This window comes from Mustelus asterias, chromosome 26 (assembly GCF_964213995.1).
Source record: "Mustelus asterias chromosome 26, sMusAst1.hap1.1, whole genome shotgun sequence".
Taxonomy (NCBI): Eukaryota; Metazoa; Chordata; class Chondrichthyes; order Carcharhiniformes; family Triakidae; genus Mustelus; species Mustelus asterias.
In genome coordinates, this window is record NC_135826.1 from 43,471,341 (window position 1) to 43,492,987 (window position 21,647).

Sequence of the window (21,647 nt, forward strand, 5' to 3'; positions counted from 1 at the left end):
AAGACCCAGAAATGCTGTGAAGTCGCAGATCCTTTATAACTGCTTCCCCTGGGGCATTTGCAAACCCTTTTAGAAACAGCCACTGGCAGCTCCACACAGGAGATAAGATTTGATTTAAAGGACAAACAAAAAAAATATATAAACCTCACCCAACCCTCAAAACTCACCTCCAGAGTCCCAGCTCTGCCTGACTTTAATTGTGCTGCTGAGTGGCTGCTTGTGCTGTCATTCCTGGCTGCTGTCAGGAGAGTTGGGGGGGTAGGGGGTAGGGGGTGGGGTGCAGAGGGGGCAATGGGCTTGTGCAGTGCACCAGTGGGGAGTTGTGTTATCTGGTTAAAATTGCATGGAATCACATTGATAATTCTGCAATAAAATGCTCACCTTCTCAATTGCATTGTGGGATATTGCAAGCTACTTTCACTTTTGGTAGGGAAGTGTCCACTGCTGTTACATGAACAGCGACATTGCATTATATCAGCAATTGACTGCAGAGGTTCCTTCCTATTACGAGGTATTGTGCATGCATCTGAAAAATCTATTTACCAAGTGCTTTCAGTGGAACAAGCTTGGGCAGAGGGTTGAATGTTACTGTATTGAGATTGCAGCATTGTTACAATTCAGAGGTGCATTTGGAGTTTCTGCTGTTGTCCCAATAATTTGCATGTTCAGAATGGTTACAAGATGGTTTTCAATGTCAAAAGATCTATTTCTGCATCATTCTGTGTTCTTGAGATTTACAGTCGGCAATTATTCCCTGGAAAACTACAGGAAATGTGTTTGGAAAGGCACTATTAGGCCTGATAGCATTGCCAAAATGTCACAAGTTAGGGTAATGATCAGAGAGCAGAATGTAAAACTATTTTATACTAGTTGACGTTTTGCAGCTTTAAAAAGCAACCACAGAGAGCTATGAAAAGCACTGTCTGATCCTCATGTTAAAATCCCCCCTCACTCCCTTCCTATCTTTAATCTCCTCCAGCCCCACAACCCCCAAAATATCAGTGCTCTGACTCTGGCCTCTTGAACATTACACCAAGTTGTAATCATTTCATGGCATGTTGGCACAGTGGTTAGCACTGCTGCCTTACTGCGGCAGGGATCTGGGTTCAATTCCAGCCTTGGGTGACTGTCTATGTGGAGTTTGCATGTTCTCCCCATGTCTGCGTGGGTGTCCTCCGGGTGTTTTGGTTTCCTCCCACAGTCCAAAGTTGTGCAGGTTAGGTGGATTAGCAATGGTCAATTGCCCCTTCGTGTTCCCTAGATGTATAGGTTAGGGGGATTAGAGACAAAAGTATGTGGGGTTATGGGGATAGAATCATAGGATTCCTACAGTACAGAAGGAGGACTTTTGGCCCATCGAGTCTACACTGACCACAATCCTATCCAGACCCTATCCCTATCACCCCATGCATTTACCCTTGCTAGTCCCCCTGACACTAAGGGGCAATTTAGCATGGCCAATCCACCTAACCCGCACATCTTTGGACTGTGGGAAGAAACTGGAGCACCCGGAGGAAACCCATGCAGACACGAGGAGAACGTGCAGACTCCACACAACAGTGACCCAAGCAGGGAATCGAACCCGGGTCCCTAGCGCTGTGAGGCAGCAGTGCTAACCACTGTGCCAGCGTGCCACCCAATAGGGCCTGGATGGGATGCTCTATTGGAGAGTTGATGAAGATCCAATGGGCCAAATGGCCTTCTCCTGCACTGTAAGGATTCTGTGATTCGATAAGATCATGGCTGAACTGTTATTGGTCTCAACTCCATTTTCCTGTCTGCCTCCATTAACCCTTAACTCCTCGTCGATCAACAATCTCTCACTTAACTTTGGTTGAATTCAATGACCCAACTTCCCACTGCTCTCTGGGAAAGTTCCACAGACTCATAACCTTCAGAGAAAAGATTCTCCTCATTAAAAGGGAGACCCTTAATTTTTAAACGGTTCTAGTCTCTCTCACAAGAAGGACCATCTTTCCACCCTGTCCAGTCCCCTCAGGATCTTATATGATTCAATAAAATCGTCACTCATTATTCAAAATAACCAGCCAGCACAATGGCACAGTGGTTAGCACTGCTGCCTCACAGCGCCAGGGACCCGGGTTCAATTCCCGGCTTGGGTCACTGCCTGTGCAGAGTCAGCACGTTCTCTCTATCTCTGCGTGGGTTTCCTCCGGGTGCTCCGGTTTCCTCCCACAGTCCAAAAGACGTGCTGGTTAGGTGCATTGGCCATGCTAAATTCTCCCTCAGTGTACCCGAACAGGCGCCGGAGTGTGGTGACGAGGGGATTTTCACCGTAACTTCATTGCTATGATTTGGTTTGATTTGATTTATTGTCACATGTGTTAACATACGGTGAAAAATATTGTTTCTTGCGCGCTATACAGACAAAACATACGTTCATAGAGAAGGAAATGAGAGAGTGCAGAATGTAGTGTTACAATCATAGCGAGGGTGTAGAGAAAGATCAACTTAATGCAAAGTAATTCCATCCAAAAGTCTGACAGCAGCAGGGAAGAAGCTGTTCTTGAGTCGGTTGGTCCGTGAGCTCAGACTTTTGTATCTTTTTCCCGAAGGAAGAAGGTGGGAGAGAGAATGTCTGGGATGCGTGGGGTCCTTAATTATGCTGGCTGCTTTGCTGAGGCAGCGGCAAGTGTAGACAGAGTCAATGGATGGGAGGCTGGTTTGCGTGATGGATTGGGCTGCATTCATGATCTTTTGTAGTTCTTTGCGGTCTTGGGCAGAGCAGGAGCCATACCAAGCTGTGATACAATCAGAGAGAATGCTTTCTATGGTGCATCTGTAAAATTTGATGAGAGTCATAGCTGACATGCCAAATTTCCTTAGTCTTCTGAGAAAGTAGAGGCTTTCTTAACTATAGTGTCGGCATGGGGGGAACCAGGACAGGTTGTTGGTGATCTGGACACCTAAAAACTTGAAGCTCTTGACCCTTTCTACTTCATCCCCATTGGTGTAGACAGGGGCATGTTCTCCTTTACGCTTCCTGAAGTCGATGACAATCTCCTTCGTTTTGTTGACATTGAGGGAGAGATTATTGTTGCCGCACCAGTTCACCAGATGTTAATGTAAGCCGACTTATGACACTAATAAATAAAGTTTGAAGGATACCTGGGACAACCCTTTCTCCGATTTGGCCCACTTTTCGGACAGGCTGGGCCTATCCTTAGATGGATGTCTAAGGAAATAAAGGAGGGTATCACATTGAAAGAAAATGCATACAAAGTGGCAAAGATTAGTGGGAATGTAGAGGATTGGGAAATCTTTAAAGGTCAGCAGAAAGCCCCGAAAAAAGCTATAAAGAAAAGTAAGATGGATTCTGAGAGTAAACTAGCTCAGGATATAAAAACAGATAGCAAAAGTTTCTACAAATATATAAAACAAAAAAGAGTGGCTAAAGTAAACATTGGTCCTTTAGAGGATGAGAAGGGGGATGTAATAACTGGAAATGAGAAAATGGCTGAGGCATTGAACAGGTGTTTTGTGTCGGTCTTCACAGTGGAAGACACAAATAACATGCCAAAAATTGATGACAGGAAGGCTATGGCAGGTGAGAACCTAGAAACTATCATTATCACGAAAGAGGTAGTGTTGGGCAAGTTAATGGGGCTAAAGGTAGACAAGTCTCCTGGTCCTGATGGAATGCATCCCAGGGTACTAAAAGAGATGGCGGGAGAAATAGCAAATGCACTAGTGGTAATTTACCACAATTCGCTGGACTCTGGGGTGGTTCCCGCAGATTGGAAAACAGCAAATGTGACGCCACTGTTTAAGAAAGGAAGTAGACAAAAGGCAGGTAACTATAGGTCGGTTAGCTTAACTTCATCGGAGGGAAAATGCTTGAATCTATCATCAAGGAAGAAATAGCGAGACATCTGGATATAAATTGTCCCATTGGTAAGACGCAGCATGGGTTCATGAAGGGAAGGTCATGTTTGACTAATTTGGTGGAATTCTTTGAGAACATTACATGTGCAGTGGACAATGGGGAACCTGTGGATGTGGTGTATCTGGATTTCCAGAAGGCATCTGACAAGGTGCCGCACCAAAGATTGCTGCATAAGATAAAGGTGCACGGTGTTACAGGTAATGTTTTAGCATGGATAGAGGATTGGTTAACTAACAGAAAGCAAAGAGTGGGGGTAAATGGGTGTTTTCCTGGTTGGCGATCAGTGACTAGTGGTGTGCCTCAGGGATCAGTGTTGGGACCGCAATTGTTTACGATTTACATAGATGATTTGGAGTTGGGGACCCAAGTGTAGTGTGTCAAAATTTGCAGATGACACTAAGATGGGTGGAGAGCAAAGTGTGCAGAGGACGCTGAAAGTCTGCAAAGGGATATAGATAGTCTAAGTGAGTGGGCGAGGGTCTGGCAGATGGAGTACAATGTTGGTAAATGTGAGGTCATCCATTTTGGTAGGAATAACAGCAAAATGGACTTTTATTTAAATGGTAAAAAATTGCAGCATGCTGCTGTGCAGAGGGACCTGGGTGTCCTTGTGCAGGAATCTCAAGGAGTTGGTTTGCAGGTGCAGCAAGTAATTAAGAAGGCAAATGGAATTTTGTCCTTCATTGCTAGAGGGATGGAGTTTATAAACAGCGAGGTTATGTTGCAGCTATATAAGGTGCTGGTGAGGCCACACCTGGAGTACTGTGTATAGTTTTGGTCTCCTTGAGAAAGGATATACTGGCACTGGAGGGGGTGCAGAGGAGATTCATAGGTTGATTCCGGAGTTGAGAGGGTTGGCTTATGAGGAGAGACTGAGTAGACTGGGCCTATACTCATTGCAATTCAGAAGAATGGGGGGAGATCTTATGGAAACATATAGGATTATGAAGGGAATAGATAAGATAGAAGCAGGGAAGTTGTTTCCACTGGCGGGTGAAACTAGAACTCGGGGGCATAGCCTCAAAATAAGGGGAAGAAGATTTAGGACAGTTGAGGAGGAACTTCTTCACACAAAGGGTTGTGAATCTGTGGAATTCCCTGCCCAGTGAAGCAGTTGAGGCTACCTCATTGAATGTTTTTAAGGCAACAATGGATAAATCTTTGAACAGTAAAGGAATTAAGGGTTATGGTGAGCGGGTGGGTAAGTGGAGCTGAGTCCACGAAAAGATCAGCCATGATCTTATTGAATGGCGGAGCAGGCTCGAGGGGCCAGATGGCCCACTCCTACTTCTAGTTCTTATGTTCTATTGAAGTATGAACTCCCCGATTAAGGATGCAATTGATGGGCCAATCAGGGGGTCTTTGCCTTGTATTTAACCGGGAGTGTCAGTTCCTCTGGCACTCCTGGAGGTAGGCTGCTGACTGTTAGCACTCTGTGTACTGCTGTTAGAGTTGTAAATAAAGGGATTTTGGTGAAGGGACTTCTGCCTCTGCAGACCTATTACAAGGAGAGAATGTAGTGTTACAGTCATAGCTAGGGGGTAGAGAAAGGTCAATTTATTGCAAGGTAGGTCCATTCGAAATGCGTGATCTGGAATTGCAATGATGGCAGTAACTCCCAAAACAATTGGGGGTGTGGGGGGATCTTCTAGTGCTTGCTGAACACAAAAACTTAGGAATAATACCCTTATTACCAGTGACAGCTTCTTCCCTGCTGCCATTAGACTTTTGAATGGACCAGTCTTGCATTAAGTTGATCTCTACACCCTAGCTATGACTGTAACACCACATTCTGCACCCTCTCCTTTCCTTCTCCATGAATGATATGCTTTGTCTGCATAGCACGCAAGAAACAATACTTTCCACTGTATCCCAATACATGTTAGCACTGCTGCCTCAGAGCGCCAGGGACCAGGGTTCGATTCCAGCCTTGGACGACTGTCTGTGGAGTTTGCGCATTCTTCCTGTGTCTGCGCGTGTTTCCTCCCACAGTCCAAAGTTGTACAGATTAGGTTGATCGGCCATGTTAAATTGCCCCTTGGTGTTAGGGGGACCAGCAGGGTAAATACATGAAGTTACAGGGACAGGGTCTGAGTAGGGTTGTGGTCGGTGCAGACTCACTGTAGGGATTCTATGAATAAATTAAATCGAATCAAAGAGGGTATCACAATACGTGTCTATAGATTCTTAGTTCCATGCTACCATTTCAGAGGACACACAGAAAAATGGATGGAGAAGAAAGAAGCGGCCGCCAAGGTGAGGGTGAAACCACAAGAGTTGGGGAAGGTATTAGCAGGAAAGAACTATGCGATGAACCACTGCTGTGCAAAAATGGAATCCAGAATTCTTCTTCAAATAAAACTTGCAAGAAAGAACCAGAGGTGGCACCAAGCAACATAATCCAGATAAAGTGTGCAACTCTGCAGGTCAACGATCAGTTACAAGTTATAACACTCAATGTTGAAAGCACTCAAGAACAGGAGAAAGATCAAATGGCAGCTGACCCGGAAGCAGTTTCCATACCGTCCAATGGTAAGTCACAAGGAAGCACCTTGGCGAAAGCTGGCGTCCACTGTAAGTGGAGTCATGCAACCCATCCTTGGTGTTCCAGAAATGACGAGAGGAACTGGGGCACCTCAAGTTTAAATACCAGACTGAGAGGTTATAACTATTAGGAAAGATCAAACAGACTGGTGCACTTTTGGCACAAGTGGTTAGCACTGCTGCCTCACAGCGCCAGGGACCCGGGTTCGATTCCTGGCTTGGATCACTGTCTGTGCGGAGTTTGCACGTTCTCGCCGTATCTGCGTGGGTTTTCTCCGGGTGCTCCGGTTTCCTCTCACACAGTTGTGAATCTCTGGAACTTACTATCCTAAGAGCACTGGATACCCAGTCGTTGAATGTATTTTAAGACTGAGACTGATAGATTTTTGGATTCTAAAAGAATATAGGAAATATGGGGATAAGGCAGGAAAAGGAGTTGAGGTAGGGCCGGCACGGTGGCACAGAGGTTAGCACTGCTGCCTCACAGCGCCAGGGACCCGGGTTCGATTCCTGGCTCAGGTCATTGTCTGCGTGGAGTTTGCACGTTCTCCCCATGTCTGCGTGGGTTTTCTCCGGGTGCTCTGGTTTCCTCCCACAGTCCAAAGATGTGTGGGTTAGGTTTATTGGCCATGATAACTTGACCCTAGTGTCAGGGGTTTAGCAGGGTAAATATGTGGGGTTATGGGAATAGAGCCTGGGTGGGATTGTGGTCGGTGCAGACTCAATGGGCTGAATGGTCGCCTTCTGCACTGTAGGGATTCTATGGATAAGCCATGATGGTATTGAATGGTGGAGCAGGCTTGAAGGGCAGTCTGACCTACTCCTATTTCTGATCATCTAATATTACAACATAACTGTTCTGGATGGTTTCTCTTTCTCCAGAACAGCTTCCAGATAAATCCAGCCCCGCGTACAAGTATGCCACAACGCTCACAAACAGACAACGCGGAAATGAGATCTCTTCACTCCCAGCAAACCTGGACAGTGAGTATCCAGGCTTTTAGTATTTATTTTGTCATGTTGTAATGTACGAAACACGGCAGTCCGTTTGCACCCAGAAAGCTCCCCCACGCAGCAATATAACGACCAGATATTGCTTCTGTCTTGATGTTGGTTGAGGGATAAACATTATCAAAACATCAGGTGTAACTCGTCTGCTCTTCTTCGAAATAGTGTCTTGTGTTTCATCAGAAGTAACTCTTCAAATGCAGACAATAAAAATATAACAAAACTTACTCCAATTTATAAATCAAAGTATTTAATAAAGAAACATCATTACTCCAAACTTGGGGCCTCACCCTGGGCCACTCCAAGCTTCCCCACAATTCCCAACAGGTTCTTATTTATAGTGAGTCAGCTGGTCAGCTGACCATCACATCATTCTGTAATTGGTTCCATGGTTTATTGGGTCAGCTGACCCTCACAGCTTGTTACTATTGGTCTCATTACATCCAATACAAAGTTATCACCGGTTACATTCTAACACGTTGAGGTATTTTATATTCACCCAAGACAGCAGATGGAGTCTTGGTTAAACACCTTATCCAAGAGATGGTACCTCTGACAGTGCAACACTCCCTCAGTACTCCAGTGGTGTGGATTTTTGTCCTCCAGTGTCAACTGTGCACAAAGAATAAAGAAAATTACAGCACAGGAACAGGCCCTTCGGCCCTCCAAGCCTGCACCGACCATGCTGCCCGTCTGAACTAAAACCCCCTACCCTTCCAGGCACCATATCCCTCTATTCCCATCCTATTGATGTATTTGTCCAGACGTCCCTTAAAAGTCACTATCGTATCTGCTTCCACTACCTCCCCCGGCAGCGAGTTCCAGGCACCCACCACCCTCTGTGTAAAAAAACTTGCCTCGTACATCTCCTTTCAACCTTGCACCCTCACACTTTAAACCTACGCCCCTTAGCAATTGACTCTTCCACTCTGGAAAAAAGCTTCTGACTATCCACTCTGTCCATGCCCCTCATGATCTTGTAGACTTCTATCAGGTCACCCCTCAACCCCTGTCGTTCCAGTGGAGCTGGAATTTTCTGACTCAGAGAGTGCTACCCACTGAGCCACAGCCAAGGGAGAGACCAGAGCAGAGACTCGCGTTAACATCCTGGGCTAAACCCCTACCTGAGTATGAGGGAAGAAAGTTCCAGTGGGGAAGAATTCAGGTCCATTTGCACAATTTGGAAACACCCTCCCCTCCCCCTCTCGCTACCCCTCCCCGCGCCCCCCCACACACAGACACACTTTATCCACTAGACATTTTGTACTCAAGTTGACAAATCTTTTTCTTGCTCCCTTTACAGCATTATCCATTCATCAGTTAGCTGCTCAAGGAGACCTGGTCCAACTAATGTCACATCTCCAACAAGGTGAGCGTGGGAAGTGGAGCCGGGCTAGAGGGGGAGACAGCAGCGTAGTGGCAATGCCACTGAACCAGTAATCCAAAGGCCCAGCCTAATGCTCTGGGGACGTAATAATTTGCCACATTTACGACCACTTTTACTGATAACAACTCAATCTTAGCTTTTTTTAAAAACAAGTTTAAATACCCTGCTAGGAACTGAACTCCCATTCTCTGGATTATTATTCCAGGCCTCAGATTTACTAGTCCAACAATATAATCGATATTCTGTCCCCTCCAATTCAAAAATCTATATGAATCTGTCACTGAGCCTGATTCCTATATTCTCTGGAGTTTATGTGATTTCACTTGAAACATAACTTTTTTTAAAGAAGGCTTGATGGCCTAGATACGGAAAGGCCTCTTCACTTGGCTGGAGAGCGAGGGGGGTCACAGTCTCAGGAGAAAGGGTGGGACATTAAAACTGAGATGAAGAGAAATTTCTTCAGTCATTGGTATTCTCTACTCCAAGTGCTCAGTTGTTGAAAATATTAAAGACTGAGAGTCATAGATTTTCACAGAATAGAATTATAGAATCCCTACAGTGCAGAAAAAGGCCATTTGGCCCATCAAGCCTGCGCCGACAACAATCCCACCCAGGCTCTATCCCCGCAACCTCACGCATTCACCTTGCTAATCCCCCTGACACTAAGGGGCAATTTAGCATGTCCAATCCACCTAACCTGCAGACCTTTGGACTGTGGGAGGAAACCGGAGCACCCGGAGGAAACCCACGCAGACACGGGGAGAACGTGCAAACTCCACACAGTCACCCAAAGTCGGAATTGAATCTGGGTCTCTGGCGCTGTGAGGCAGCAGTGCTAACCGCTGTGGCACCGTGCTGCCCAGACACTAAAGAATTCAGCCATGATCTCATTGAATGGTCATGAGGCTCCAAGGTTCATGACCTACTCCAATATCTTAGCAACAGGAGTAAAGGTGTGTTAATGGTGTTGTCCAAATTGGCTATGATCTAATTGAATGGTGGAACAGATTCAAGGGGCTGAATGGCCTTCTCCTATTTGTAAATCTATGCCTGTACATTACACTTTCTCTGTCTTTGTAACCTCAGTGGCAAACGGTTCTTACGTAATGGCCCAATCATAAGTGCTGTTTACGAGCAACATCACCTGACATGGTGAAGACAATGGTGTGGATAGGTTCGATGGGCCGAATGGCTCAGACAACTTTCTTTTTTTTATTCATTCGTGGGACATGGGCGTCGCTGGCTGGCTAGCATTTATTGCCGATCCCTAGTTGCCCTTGAGAAGGTGGTGGTGAGCTGCCTTCTTGAATCGCTGCAGTCCATGTTCTGTGGGTTGATCCACAATGCTGTTAGGGACGGAATTCCAGGATTTTGACCCAGCGACTGCGAAGGAACGGCGATACATTTCCAAGTCAGGATCTTCCTTAAAATACTATTGTTCACTCACGCACTCTCTTCCATTTTACAGGGAGTTCATTGCTCAATATACCAGACGAGCGAGGCTTTACCCCGTTAATGTGGGCGGCAGCGTTTGGGGAAATATCTGTTGTGAAGTTTTTGCTCCAAATGGTGAGGCAATGGGAACATTATCTGGTTTTTCACTATGCTGCTTTCAAGACAACTTTATCCATTCACTGATGAGATACAGACATTTGCAAAGCTAGGGCGACTTTAAAAACCGTTTTGTGAAATGTTGCACTCAATAATTGAGACATTGACTCTCGGATAAGAAATGCCTCAATTTCAGAATTCTCATCCTTTTTGAATTCCTCCATGGCTTCACACTGCTCCACCCAACACCCCTCCCAATCTCTGTCATTCTCCACCAGCCCTTCGAAATTTCTGTGCTCATCTAATTCTGGCCTCTTGAGCATCCCTGATTTTACTAAAGAACAAAGAAAATTACGGCACAGGAACAGGCCCTCTAAGCCTGCACCGACCATGCTGCCCGGATGAACTAAAACCCCCTACCCTTCCGGGGACCATATTTCTCTATTTCCATCCTATTCATGTATTTGTCAAGACGTCCCTTAAAAGTCACTATCGTATCTGCTTCCACTACCTCCCCCAGCAGCAAGTTCCAGGCACCCACCACCCTCTATACAAGATACTTGCCTCGTACATCTTCTTTAACCTTGCCCCTCGCACCTTAAACCTATGCCCCCTAATAATTGACTCTTCTACCCTGGGAAAAAGCTTCTGACTATCCACTCTGTCCGTGCCTCTCATAATCTTGTAGACTTCTTTCAGGTCGCCCCTCAACTTCCATCGTTCCAGTGAGAACAAACCAAGTTTCTCCAACCTCTCCTCATAGCTGATGCCCTCCATAGCAGGCAACATCTGGGTAAAGCTTGTTTGTACCCTCTCCAAAGCCTCCACATCCTTCTGGTAGTGTGGCGACCAGAATTGAACACTATATTCCAAGTGCAGCCTAACTAAGGTTCTATAAAGCTGCAACATGACTTGCCAGTTTTTAAACTCAATGCCCTGGCTGATGAAGGCAAGCATGCCATATGCCTTCTTGACTACCTTCTCCACCTGCATTGCCACTAATGGCAGCTGCCAAGACCTCAAAACTCTGGAATTTTCTGTCTAAATCTCTTTGCCTCCTTGAAGATACTCTTTAAAACCTCTGCCTGGAAACCTCCTTCTGTGACTCAATGTCAAAACTTTTGCTCCTGCAAAGTAACATGGGGCCTTTCACTAGCTTAGAGAATCATAGAATCCCTACGGTGCAGAAAGAGGACATTCGGCCCGTCGAGTCTGCACCAACTCTCTGACAGAGCATCTTACCCAGGCCCTATCCCCGTAACCCCACGTATTTACCCCGCTAATCCCCCTAAGCTACACATCTTGGGACCCTAAGGGGGAATTTAGCATGGCCAATCCATGTAACCTGCACATTTTTGGAGTGTGGGAGGAAACCGGGGCACCCGGAGGAAACCCAGTCAAACACGGGGAGAATGTGCAAACTCCACGCAGCCACCGAGGCTGGAATCGATACTGGGTCCCTGGCGCTGTGAGGCAGCAGCGCTAACCACTGTGCTACCATGGTATATAAATACAATTTTGTTATTGAAGAACAGAACACCTATTTCAGGCAAGTGGCAGTTTTAAATAGTCTCAGGTCAAGAACAACAGTGGGTAGAGCACCCCTCCCTGTGGAAGCGAGCCCACTCTATGCTTGGTGCTACCCACACAGCCCAACAGCCAAGACTTTGGGCGGCATGGTGGCACAGTGGTTAGCACTGCTGCCTCACAGTGCCAGGGACCCGGGTTCAATTCCGGCCTCGGGTCACTGTCTGTGTGGAGTTTGCACGTTCTCCTCGTGTCTGCGTGGGTTTTCTCCAGGTGCTCCCGTTTCCTCCCACAGTCCAAAGATGTGCAGGTTAGGTTGATTGGCCAGGCTAAATTGACCCTAGTGTCAGGGGGATTAGCAGAGTAAATAATGTGGTGTTTCGTGAATAGGACCTGGTTGGGATTGTGGCTGGTGCAGACTCTGGGCCGAATGGCTGCCTTCCGCATTGTAGGGATTCTATGATTCTATGACTAGGATCTCAGGGTCATCTGTGTGGCACTCCTATCCAATTTGCTACCAATCAGATAGAATTAAACTGCTTTTGTTGGTTCAACTAACAGTGCATTGCCTAATATCACTGTCCAGTGTACTACTGAACTACTTAGATCTGGGAGACCCCAGACTCAGTGACAGTCCAGGAACCACTGGAGGAGCAATGTAATTAACCCTCGCATCAATGTGTTAGAGAGTATTATGATTAATTACTATTAATAATAATCAATAATTAAGTGAGGTCTGCTGGACAGATTGCCTGTGGGACAGGATCATGTTTGACTGTGAAGCACTACACAGTCGAATAACCACTTAGGCTGACGCACAGACAGACAGACAAAGAATCGAGTGAGAGTCCAGGACACTGCCAGTGCATAATGAAACTGTAAACCGAGAAGAGAAAGATTAGAATTGGAACGCGTACCTACTCCGTACGAATGAAAGGAATGTCTTGGATGAAATGGTTGACTTGAAGCTTTGACACCAGTTTGCTTGCTGTTGTGACAGGGTGCCGACCCCCACACTCTGGCGAAGGAGCGGGAGAGCACGTTATCGCTGGCGAGCATCCAGGGATATACCGACATTGTCCTGCTGCTCCTTGACCATGGAGTGGACGTCAACATTTATGACTGGGTAAGGTAACACAGGAGCTAGACTGCCTGATTTGTTTGGCTTGTGTGTGTATGTGTGTGTGGGTGGGTGTGGGGGGGTGGGTGTGTGTGTGTGGGGGGGGGGTGGATGTGTGTGTGGGGGGGTGGATGTGTGTGTGGGGAGGGGTGTGTGTGTGGGGGGGGTGTGTCTGTGGGGGGGTGTGGGTGTGGGGGGGGTGTGTCTGTGGGGGGGTGTGGGTGTGTGTGTGTGGGGGGGGTGGGTGTGTGTGTGTGGGGGGGTGGATGTGTGTGTGGGGTGGATGTGGGTTTGTGTGGGGAGGGGTGAGTGTGTGGGGGGGGTGTGTGTGGGGGGAGTGTGGGTGTGTGTGAGTGAGTGTGTGTGGGGGGGTGTGTGTGTCTGGGGGTGGGTGTGTATGTGTGTGTGAGTGTGTATGTGTGTGTGTTGGGTGGGGGGAGGTGGGTGTGTGTGACTGTGGGGTGGATTGGGTGTGTGTGTGTGTGAGAGTGAGTGTGTGTGTGTGTGGGGAGGGTGTGTGTGAGTGTGTATGTGTGTGTGTTGGGTGGGGGGAGGTGGGTGTGTGTGACTGTGGGGTGGATTGGGTGTGTGTGTGTGGAGGGTGTGTGTGTGGGGGGGTGTGTGTGTGTGTGAGAGTGAGTGTGTGTGTGGGGAGGGTGTGTGTGAGTGTGGGTGTGTGTGAAGAAATTACATTGCTGCGGGACTCATATTTTCGCAGCAAAGACTGTTAAATGTGACACCTCCGTCTTTGGGCAGTGCATATAAAAATTAGAATAATGGTCAGTTTAAAGTTCTTTAGCTACTTCCAATGTTCAATTAAAACTGTTTGAATCAGCCCATCCTAGCTAATGAATTTACTACTGCGTTACACAGACAAATTGAGGGAAAGTGCCAAAGTGTTTGGATACCAGAAACAGTCAGATATAGAATGACAGCACAGAAACAGGCCATTTGGCCCAACTGGCCTATACTGGTCTTTATTCTTTATAGGATTCTCCTGCCATCCCTCTTTCTCTAATACCATTTCCTTCTATTCCTTTCTCCTTTATGTGCTTATCTAGCTCCCCCTGTATATGCACCTATGATAGCCCATTCGGTCATAACTGGGACACTTTTGCAATAAGGGGTTAGTTGTGTGTCTCCTTAGACTGCACTGTACTACAATAAGCTGCTGTGTGCTTTTCACAGAATGGGGGAACTCCGTTGCTGTACGCAGTGCACGGAAATCATGTGAAGTGTGTGGAAGTTCTACTGGGTAAGTTTTAATTGGGGAGGGGAGGGGAGGGGTTTGGGTCAGCGTATTTGGGTGAAAGGGGGAGTGTGTTGAACTCGTATTTGTAAAGCCACAGACGGAAGTTCTGTCGGAGGGAGTTATCCCAGGGTCCTGACCAATGTTCCTCCCTCGGGAAACATCACCCAAAAAAAGCAGCTGAAACCATGCCTCATTTTGGTGCGGGGTGGAATCTTTGCTGAGTGCAAAAAAACAGAGATGGGACTTAAAAATTGCAACATGTTGTCAGTTTAGTTAGTGTAATTTTGAAGTCTGTGGTTGATATAAGCTGGGGGCAGCACAGTGGTTAGCACTGCTGTCTCACAGCGCTAGGATCCAGGTTCGATTCCCGGCTTGGGTCACTGTCTGTGCAGAGTCTGCACATTCTCCCCGTGTCTACGTGGGTTTCCTTCGGGTGCTCCAATTTCCTCCCACAGTCTGAAAGACATGCTGGTTAGGTGCATTGGCCATGATAAATTCTCCCTTAGTGTGCCAGAGTGTGGTGACTAGGGGATTTTCACAGTAATTTCATTGCAGTGTTAATGTCAGCCTACTTGTGACACTAATAAATAAACTTAAACAGTGTAGCAAATAGCAAACAGGGTAGTAGCAGACTTCAGCAAATCATGGACAGACTTCTGAACAGGGCAGACACATAGCAGATGCAGTTTAATAATGATAAGAATTAAGGGATGCGCTTTAAAACAAAAGACTTCCATTTATATAGTACTTTGCATGATTGGAAAATCTCACCTGGACATCTCAAAGCGCTTTGCAGCCAATGAAATACTTGTTCTTTTGAAGTGTAGTCATTGTTGTAATTTTGGAAAGATGGCAGCCAATTTGCACCATGCAACAAGTTCCCATAAACAGAAATATAATGTGATAATGATCAGATAATCTGCTTTTAGTGATGTTGATTGAAGTATATATATATTGGCCAAGACACCAAGGGTAACTCCCCTGTTCTTCTTTGAAATAGAGCTATGGGATCTTTTATATCCACCCGAGCAAGCAGATGACCCTGTCACTCTTATAAACACAGTAAGAAGTTTAACAACACCAGGTTAAAGTCCAACAGGTTTATTTGGTAGCAAAAGCCACACAAGCTTTCGGAGCTCTAAGCCCCTTCTTCAGGTGAGTGGGAATTCTGTTCACAAACAGAGCTTATAAAGACACAGACTCAATTTACATGAATAATGGTTGGAATGCGAATACTTACAACTAATCAAGTCTTTAAGAAACAAAACAATGGGAGTGGAGAGAGCATCAAGACAGGCTAAAAAGATGTGTATTGTCTCCAGACAAGACTGGAGACAATACACATCTTTTTAGCCTGTCTTGATGCTCTCTCCACTCCCATTGTTTTGTTTCTTAAAGACTTGATTAGTTGTAAGTATTCGCATTCCAACCATTATTCATGTAAATTGAGTCTGTGTCTTTATAAGCTCTGTTTGTGAACAGAATTCCCACTCACCTGAAGAAGGGGCTTAGAGCTCCGAAGGCTTGTGTGGCTTTTGCTACCAAATAAACCTGTTGGACTTTAACCTGGTGTTGTTAAACTTCTTACTGTGTTTACCCCAGTCCAACGCCGGCATCTCCACATCATGACTCTTATAAACCCCAATGAATATGATCCTAACCAGCTTAGTCTTTTCTCATATCTAGAGGTTTACAGCATGTAAACAGGCCCTTCGGCCCAATTTGTCCATGCCCTTTTTTTTTAAACCCCTAAGTAGTCCCAGTTGCCCCCATTTGGCCCATATCCCTCTATACCCATCTTACCCATGTAACTGTCTAAATGCTTTTTAAAAGACAAAATTGTACCAGCCTCTACAATACCTCTGGCAGCTTGTTCCAGACACTCACCACCCTCTGTGAAAAAATTGCCCTTCTGGAAACTTTTGTATCTCTCCCCTCTCACCTTAAACCTATGTCCTCTAGTTTTAGATTCCCCTACTTTTGGGAAAAGATGTTGACTATCTACCTATCTGTGCCCCTCATTATTTTATAGACCTCTATAAGATCACCCCTCAGCGTTCTACACTCCAGAGAAAAAAGTCCCAGTCTGTCCAGCCTCTCCTTATGACTCAAACCATCAAGTCCCAGTAGCATCCTCGTAAATCTTTTCTGCACTCTTTCTAGTTTAATAATATCCTTTCTGCAATAGGATGACCAGAACTGTATGACAGACCTACCATCCCAAGAATTAACTTAGTAAACCTTCGCTCTATTTCCTCTCTAGCAAGGACATCCTCAGATAAGGACACCAAAACTCCACCCAATACTCCAGGTGTGGCCTCACCAACTACCCTCAGGATCTTACACATTTCAATAAGTCACCTCTAAATCTTCTAAACTCCAATGGATATAGGCCCAACCTGCTCAACATTTCCTCATAACTCCATTCTAGGAATCAATCTAGTGAACCTTCTCTGAACTGCTTCCAATGCAATTCTTTCTTTCTTAAGCAAGAAGACCAAAATGGTATCAGGGTACTCCAGATGTAATCTCAATGCCCTGTACAACTGTAGCAAAACTTCCTCTCTTTTATACTCAATTCTTCATGCACTAAACGCAACAACACTTGCTTACCAACGTTTTGTGATTCATGAATCATACAGCGCAGAAGAGGCCCTTTGGTCTATTGAGTCTGCACCAACACGCGAGAAACATCTGACTTCCCACCTAATCCCACTTGCCAGCACTTGGCCCATAACCTTGAATGTTATGACGTGCCAAGTTCTCATCCAGATACTTTTTAAAGGATGTGAGGCATCCCGCCTCCACCACCCTCCCAGGCAGTGCATTCCAGACCCTCTATCCATGCCCCTCATAATCTTGTACACCTCGATCGGATCACCTCCTCAGACTTCTCTGCTCCAATGAAAACAACCCAAGCCTATCCAACCTCTCTCCATAACTTATAAATGTTCCATCCGAAGCAGCATACTGGGTGAATCTCCTCTGCGCCAGGTCATATGAGGAGAGACTAAGTCGATTAGGATTGTATTCACTGGAGTTTAGAAGAGTGAGAGGGGATCTCATAGAAACTTGTACAATTCTAACAGGATTAGACTGGGTAGATTCAGAAAGAATGTTCCTGATGATGGGGGAATCCAGAACTAGAGTCATAGTTTGAGGATAAGGGATAAACCTTTTAGGACTGAGGTGAGGAGAAATTTCTTCACTTAGAGAGTGGTGCATGTGTGGAATTCACTCCCACAGAAAGTAGTTGAGGCCAAAACATTGTGATTTCAAGAAGAAATTAGATATTACTCTTGGGGCTAAAGGGATCAAGGGATATGAGAGGAAGGGGGGGGGGGGATCAGGATATTGAATTTGATGATCAGCCATGATCATAATGAATGGTGGAACAGGCTGGATGGGCCTGGAATTCGCTACCACATAAAGCAGTTGAGGCCAAAACATTGTACGTTTTCAAGAAGCAAAGAATATGGGGCGAAGGGTGGGGGAAGAGGGGGGAAGCCAGATTGGGCTACTGAGTTGGATGGTCAGCCATGATCATAATGAATGATGGAGCAGGCTCGAAGGGCCGCATGGCCTATTCCAGCTCCTATTTTCTATGCTTCTATGAAAATGTTCAATACTGAGATAAAAGAGGCTGAGTTAAATAGATCTTTGATCAGCAAGGGAATCGAGGGTTATGGGGAGCAAATGGGAACATAGATTCAAGGCCACAATCAGATCAGCAATGATCTTATCAAATGGAGGGACAGGCGCAAGGGGTCAAATGGCCTACGCCTGCTCCCTATTCTTGTGTGGCACGTGGTGACATCTCCCAGAAATACATCTGAGACAAAGGTAGTTTGGGAAGCGAATGGCTGTAGATACAGGGTGAGGGCGGCCATAAAGGAACTTAAAGGACAAGGCTTTTGAATTGAATGTGTAGGTTCTTGATTAGTAAGGGGATCAGGGGTTATGGGGAAAAGTCAGGAGCTGGGATAAGAAAAATATCAGCTATGATTGATGGGCCGAGTGGCCTAATTCTGCTCCTACGTCTTTTGATTTCATGTGGGACAGGATTCATGCTGCAGAGTTTTGTACTAGTTGCAATTTATGGAGGGAGTCACTCCCCAAGTCCCTCAATCTGTTTCTCCAGGAACACAACTTACTTTCTCCTTACCCTTCTTCTCCTGCCCTGAGTCAATGAAGATCCCTGGTAATATATTCCATAACTCTACAATACTGTGTTCAAAAGTTCTAACTTTCCCCTTTGTTGTCCTTTTTAATGCCTGTTCCCTTGGATTTAAACCCTCCAGCATAGAATTCAATGTCGATTCCCATCATAACCTTAATTTGATAGCTCATCCCAAATAGGCTGAGGAAAACAGTGACTCCTTGAGGGCTTTATACCAAAAGAGCAGATTTATTTAGCTCTCGAGTTTAATGGTAGCCGTGTTTCTCTCTCTCAACAGCCAAAGGTGCAGATTTAACCATGGAGGCAGACTCTGGTTACAGTCCTATGGATCTGGCTGTAGCTCTGGGCTTTAAAAAAGGCAAGTCTTCATCATTCCTTTCAGCTCCTTGATATCCCTTTTTCCCTCCCTCTTTCAATTTTCTTCCCTCTCTCTTCTGGAAGAACCAAATTCATGTCCCACATGGAGTCACCCACTGTCATGCAGCTAGAGGCTGCATTTGTGGTGGTTTGAAATGATAGGTTCAGGGTTTCTCAACTTTTCTCTCAACTGTGATGCGCCCCAACATTGACTCGAGTGATAATGGATAGATCAGGGCCAATCAAAATGAGGAGAGAATCAACCAGGGCTTCTACAACTGGTTGCTATCTAGTTTTGAATGGGATGTGTGTGTGTGCGCGCGCGCGCGTGTGTGTAGCGAGAGCAACCTAAGGCTAATAATTGAATAACTGACATTGACCGCTAAGATTTACATATAAAGAATGGTCATTTATATGAAGCCTCTGGACGGTAACACTGAGGCTGGAGTCCAATGTGAGCATGTGCTGCTAGCTTGGCCAGAACTCTTCACCCTAAAGTGCTGATGCACTGGCGGTCAACTGGAAAAAGTCAAAACTAAGGTTGATAAGTTTCGCTTGGCAAGCCTATTAATGGTTATGAAACCAAGGCGGGCGGATGGAGTCAAAAGATAGATCTAATTGAATGGCGCAACGTGGCTCGAGGGGCTGAATGGCCTACCTCTGAGATCATAAGAAAGGAAGGAAGGGTGGGGGGGGGGAAAGAAAAGTATAAGAACAGAGTGGTGAAGAAGGCATTCGGCATGCTTGGCTTCATCGGTCAGAACATTGAATACAGAAGTTGGCAAGATAAAATCGACAGGCTATAGGCCCACAAAATTGTAGGAAATAGCTGGAGATGGTTTCTAATGGATGACAAACCAAATTGGTGGACCGGTCACTAATGTAATCACAATTGTTCCGGAAAACTGCTCTTTAAACTGGGCTGGCATCTGACTAAGCTGCACCAGTCAGTCCGTGGTTTATTTTGGGAGTTAGTTGTCTGCAGATCTCCAAAATGTAAACAAGACATTTAAAAGTTTATTTTTTTAATAAAAGTTGACTTTTTTTTTCCAGATACCTCTCCATCTTGTGATTTTGTAAATGTTTTCAGTCAAGTATCAAAAGGTCAAAGGAAGACATGTTTGTTTTATTCATTCATTGCGCGCGGCCATCACTGGCAAGCCCAGTGTTTGTTGAAGTTGTACAAGACATTGGTAGGCCACACTTGGAATACTGTGTGCAATTCTGGTCACCCTATTATAGAAAGAATATTAAACTAGAAAGAATGCAGAAAAGATTTACTAGGATGCTACCAGGACTTGATGGTTTGAGTTATAATGAGAGGCTGGATAGACTGGGACTTTTTTCTCTGGAGCATAGGAGGCTGAGGGGTGATCTTATAGAGGTCTATAAAATAATGAGGGGCACAGATCAGCTAGATAGTCAATATCTTTTCCCAAAGGTAGGGGAGTCTAAAACTAGAGGGCATAGGTTTAAGGTGAGAGGGGAGAGATACAAAAGTGTCCAGAGGGGCAATTGTTTCCACACAGAGGGTGGCGAGTGTCTGGAACAAGCTGCCCAGAGGTAGTAATAGATTTTGTACAATTTTGTCTTTTAAAAAGCATTTAGATAGTTACATGGGTACAATGGGTATAGAGGGATATGGGCCAAATGCGGGCAATTGGGATTAGCTTTGGGGTTTTAAAACAAAAGGGCGGCATGGACAAGTTGGGCCGAAGGGCCTGTTTCCATGCTGTAAACCTCTAAGACTCTATAACATAAGAAATAGGAACAGGAGTAGACCATTTGGCCCCTTCAGCCTGTTCCACCATCCAATGCAATCATGGTAGATCTTCCACTTCCGCTCCACTTTCCCAGCTATTCCTCCATTTCCTTAGTGATCAAAAATCTATTGTCTTGAAAACTGAGCATATTCCTGGATAATCAGTATTTGTGTACATTTTTAAAAAAAACATCCTTTTCACATTGTTAACTATTTGTACTTTAGTCCAACAAGTTATTGAAAACCATGTACTGAAGCTGCTTCAGAGCAACAAGGAGTGACCAAAAGGCACAAGCAATGGAACCAGCCTTGGTTCAGCGGGACCAGCAAGCAAACACTAGTCAAGGCTGTTTTTTTTTAACCCTACAACCTACCTGAAGACTGCAGCCTGAAGCTCATCGAGAGCAGCGGAGGCTTTTGAGGCCTACTCTACCCTATCCAATACGCAAGATAAAATCGACAGGCTATAGGCCCACAAAATCATAGGAAATAGCTGGAGATGGTTTCTAATGGATGACAAACCAAATTGGTGGACCGGTCACTAATGTAATCACAATTGTTACGGAAAACTGCTCTTTAAACTGGGCTGGCATCTGACTGAGCTGCACCAGTCAGTCCGCGGTTTATTTTGGGAGTTAGTTGTCTGCAGATCTCCAAAATGTAAACAAGACATTTAAAAGTTTATTTTTTTAATAAAAGTTGACTTTTTTTTTCCAGATACCTCTCCATCTTGTGATTTTGTAAATGTTTTCAGTCAAGTATCAAAAGGTCAAAGGAAGACATGTTTGTTTTATTCATTCATTGCACGCGGCCATCGCTGGCAAGCCCAGTGTTTGTGCACCCATGACCACAACTGAGTGTCTTGCTCGGCCCGTTCAGAGGGCAGTTAAGAATGAGCCACAATTCTGTGGGTCTGGACTCACATGCAGCCCAGCCAGGAAAAGGGTGACAGATTTCCCTCCCTGAAGGACATTAATGAACTAGGGTGGATTTTGCAACGATCCGATACCTTTGCGATTATCATTACTGGTTCTATCTTTACAGTCCAGATT

General features: G+C 45.5%; 1 protein-coding gene across 1 annotated transcript; it reads left to right on the top strand.

Annotated features, from left to right (window-relative positions):
* Positions 1-274: 274 nt before the first annotated feature.
* Positions 275-21,310, top strand: rfxank (regulatory factor X-associated ankyrin-containing protein). Its single transcript, XM_078198621.1, has 9 exons — positions 275-511; positions 6,118-6,439; positions 7,334-7,435; positions 8,763-8,828; positions 10,315-10,415; positions 12,925-13,050; positions 14,233-14,299; positions 18,754-18,834; positions 20,821-21,310. The coding sequence occupies exons 1-9, from the start codon at positions 452-454 to the stop codon at positions 20,874-20,876; spliced, it is 981 nt and encodes a 326-aa protein (XP_078054747.1). The 5' UTR covers positions 275-451; the 3' UTR covers positions 20,877-21,310.
* Positions 21,311-21,647: the final 337 nt, after the last annotated feature.

Bases quoted from the DNA above. Each gene is read 5' to 3' on its own strand.
- rfxank (XM_078198621.1), top strand. From the start codon at position 452: ATGAACAGCGACATTGCATTATATCAGCAATTGACTGCAGAGGTTCCT. The intron at 6,440-7,333 runs GTAAGTCACAAG...CTCTTTCTCCAG, and splicing joins AGTTTCCATACCGTCCAATG to AACAGCTTCCAGATAAATCC. The intron at 13,051-14,232 runs GTAAGGTAACAC...TGCTTTTCACAG, and splicing joins ACGTCAACATTTATGACTGG to AATGGGGGAACTCCGTTGCT.